The sequence below is a fragment of the Rutidosis leptorrhynchoides genome, unplaced genomic scaffold, assembly GCF_046630445.1.
Source record: "Rutidosis leptorrhynchoides isolate AG116_Rl617_1_P2 unplaced genomic scaffold, CSIRO_AGI_Rlap_v1 contig82, whole genome shotgun sequence".
Taxonomy (NCBI): Eukaryota; Viridiplantae; Streptophyta; class Magnoliopsida; order Asterales; family Asteraceae; genus Rutidosis; species Rutidosis leptorrhynchoides.
Window position 1 is genome coordinate 24,303 of NW_027266874.1, and position 2,198 is coordinate 26,500.

The following is a 2,198-nucleotide window of genomic DNA, read 5'->3' on the forward strand; positions in this document are numbered from 1 at the left end:
TATTTTTTGTCTTTAAATAGATTATGTTTTTAGAATATCAATACATTTTTTTACCTTTTTATTCCTCCAGTCACTCTTTTTCCATATATAATTAATAATTTAATAGGGAAAGAGAAACGATAAAATTATAAAATAAATATTATTTATATATTGAAATTGATGATATTGGTATGCGCGAAAAATTACCGTCTATTCAAATAATAATTTATATAAAAAAGTGACAAATATTTCTACCTGGAGTTAATAGTATTATTTCTCATACGAAAATAGTATTTCACGTATGCCAATTCGAATATATGAATTGTCTCTTTCTTTAAAAAAAATAAATTCTCTTTGTTTTTTTTTTTGTTTTTTTTTCTTTTTTGAAAAATTAATTAAAGATATGATAATGGTCTCACTTTACCTATTTAATTTCGCTCTATGAAAAAATTCTTGATATGCAAGTATTTTCTAAATAGTAAATGAACAACTTAATATATATGTAGTAATAATTTTATTTTTTTGGTGATATAAAAAAATATAATTAGAGAAGGATAAAAAAAGGATAGACATGCTAGCTTTGAAAATGACAGACATGGCTTAGTTATTGGGTATAAATACGCAAACAAAACAATCAAAACAAATGCGGCATAGAATTTTGAAGACAAGCAAACTTTTTAAAGACAAAGCATAATTATAAGCCCTTTTCTTTTCCTTCTCTGCTGTCATAAATATATACTATTTTTTTAGAAAGAAAGATGTCTTCTTCTTGGGGAGTAATGAACATGGCTGGTTGGGGTCTGGTCGAAGAAGGATGGAGGAAAGGCCCTTGGACTGCCGATGAAGATCGTCTTCTTATCGAATACGTTAGGCTTCACGGTGAAGGTCGATGGAACTCTGTTGCTAGACTTGCTGGTAATTAAATTATTAACTTTGTAATTATTTATTTATTTAATACTACTTCCTTCCCCTCTCAAAATAGACAATTAACTTCATTTATTTTCATCAGGATTGAAGAGAAATGGCAAAAGTTGCCGATTGAGATGGGTAAATTATCTAAGGCCAGATCTTAAAAGGGGTCAGATTACACCACATGAAGAAAGTGTAATTCTTGATTTACATGCTAGATGGGGAAACAGGTAATTACTACTAATTCCGTCTCTAACTAAATGTCACATTTCCCATATATTTTACATAAAAAATGTAACAGTTAATTAAGGACAGAATATATCATATATATATATCATCTTCTTATTAACATGTCTAATTAATTAAATTAATATATATATTCGGATTCAAATTTATTATTTCTTCAGGTGGTCAACAATTGCAAGGAGTTTGCCAGGAAGAACAGACAATGAGATTAAGAATTACTGGCGAACCCATTTCAAGAAAAAATCAAAGCTCGCACCGAACAATTCCGACAAAAGTCGTCGTTTCATTAAGAGACAACAATTTCGTCATCAACAACAACATCAAATGAACCAATTCAACATGAAAAAGATAATGTCGACTTTACTCGACGAAAATGATCATCAAAAAGTGATCACACCATATCTTCCCCAAATGATCAGGCCGGAAATTACAGCGGCTACGACCAGTAGTACTAATTACAACATTAATAATACATCTGATCAGGAACACATGAGTTTCTTCTTCAACAATGGTGATTTGACTAATAGTCAAGACGACATAATTTGGGATGGACTGTGGAACTTGGAGGATGTCCATGGTTTCGGTTTGGCGGCAAACACTACACCACATACTTATAATTCAACCAAAGCGAGTATGCACAACAATCTACTTGCTCCCTTTTGTTAAGTTTCAACTTAATTATAATAACGTTTAGGGTTACATCTCGAAAGCTAGCATTGAACGAAGTAATCCGGTATCTCCTTTACTTTCAAGAAGATAGTGAGTTTAGTTGAATTTAGATATATTACGATATGGTTTTATTAATTATTAGGAGCACTTCATTAAAGATATCTAATTCTGCACGGTAGTTTACTTAATTTGTTGAACAAAAAAAGAATATCGATCGTTCAATAATTTACATACATGGTACTCTGGTTATTTAATAAATAAATTAATGTTGTAATTTAGTGGTACTTGTCATCTGAGAAAGCTCCTAAATGGGGAGCTTTGGATTGATGAAGAAGGCGTGAGCGTGAGAAATCAAATCCATATTATATATGCGGATATTGTAATTTGTCTTTAAT

The 2,198-nt window shown here is 30.4% G+C and overlaps 1 protein-coding gene across 1 annotated transcript; it reads left to right on the top strand.

Annotated features, from left to right (window-relative positions):
- The first annotated feature begins 758 nt into the window (after nucleotides 1–758).
- LOC139885144 (MYB-like transcription factor EOBI) lies at nucleotides 759–1,800 on the top strand. Its single transcript, XM_071869089.1, has 3 exons — nucleotides 759–894; nucleotides 989–1,118; nucleotides 1,296–1,800. Exons 1-3 carry the CDS (start codon nucleotides 759–761, stop codon nucleotides 1,798–1,800), a joined length of 771 nt encoding a protein of 256 aa, XP_071725190.1.
- Nucleotides 1,801–2,198: the final 398 nt, after the last annotated feature.

Bases quoted from the DNA above. Each gene is read 5' to 3' on its own strand.
- LOC139885144 (XM_071869089.1), top strand. From the start codon at position 759: ATGAACATGGCTGGTTGGGGTCTGGTCGAAGAAGGATGGAGGAAAGGC. The intron at 895-988 runs GTAATTAAATTA...TATTTTCATCAG, and splicing joins CTCTGTTGCTAGACTTGCTG to GATTGAAGAGAAATGGCAAA. The intron at 1,119-1,295 runs GTAATTACTACT...TTATTTCTTCAG, and splicing joins CATGCTAGATGGGGAAACAG to GTGGTCAACAATTGCAAGGA.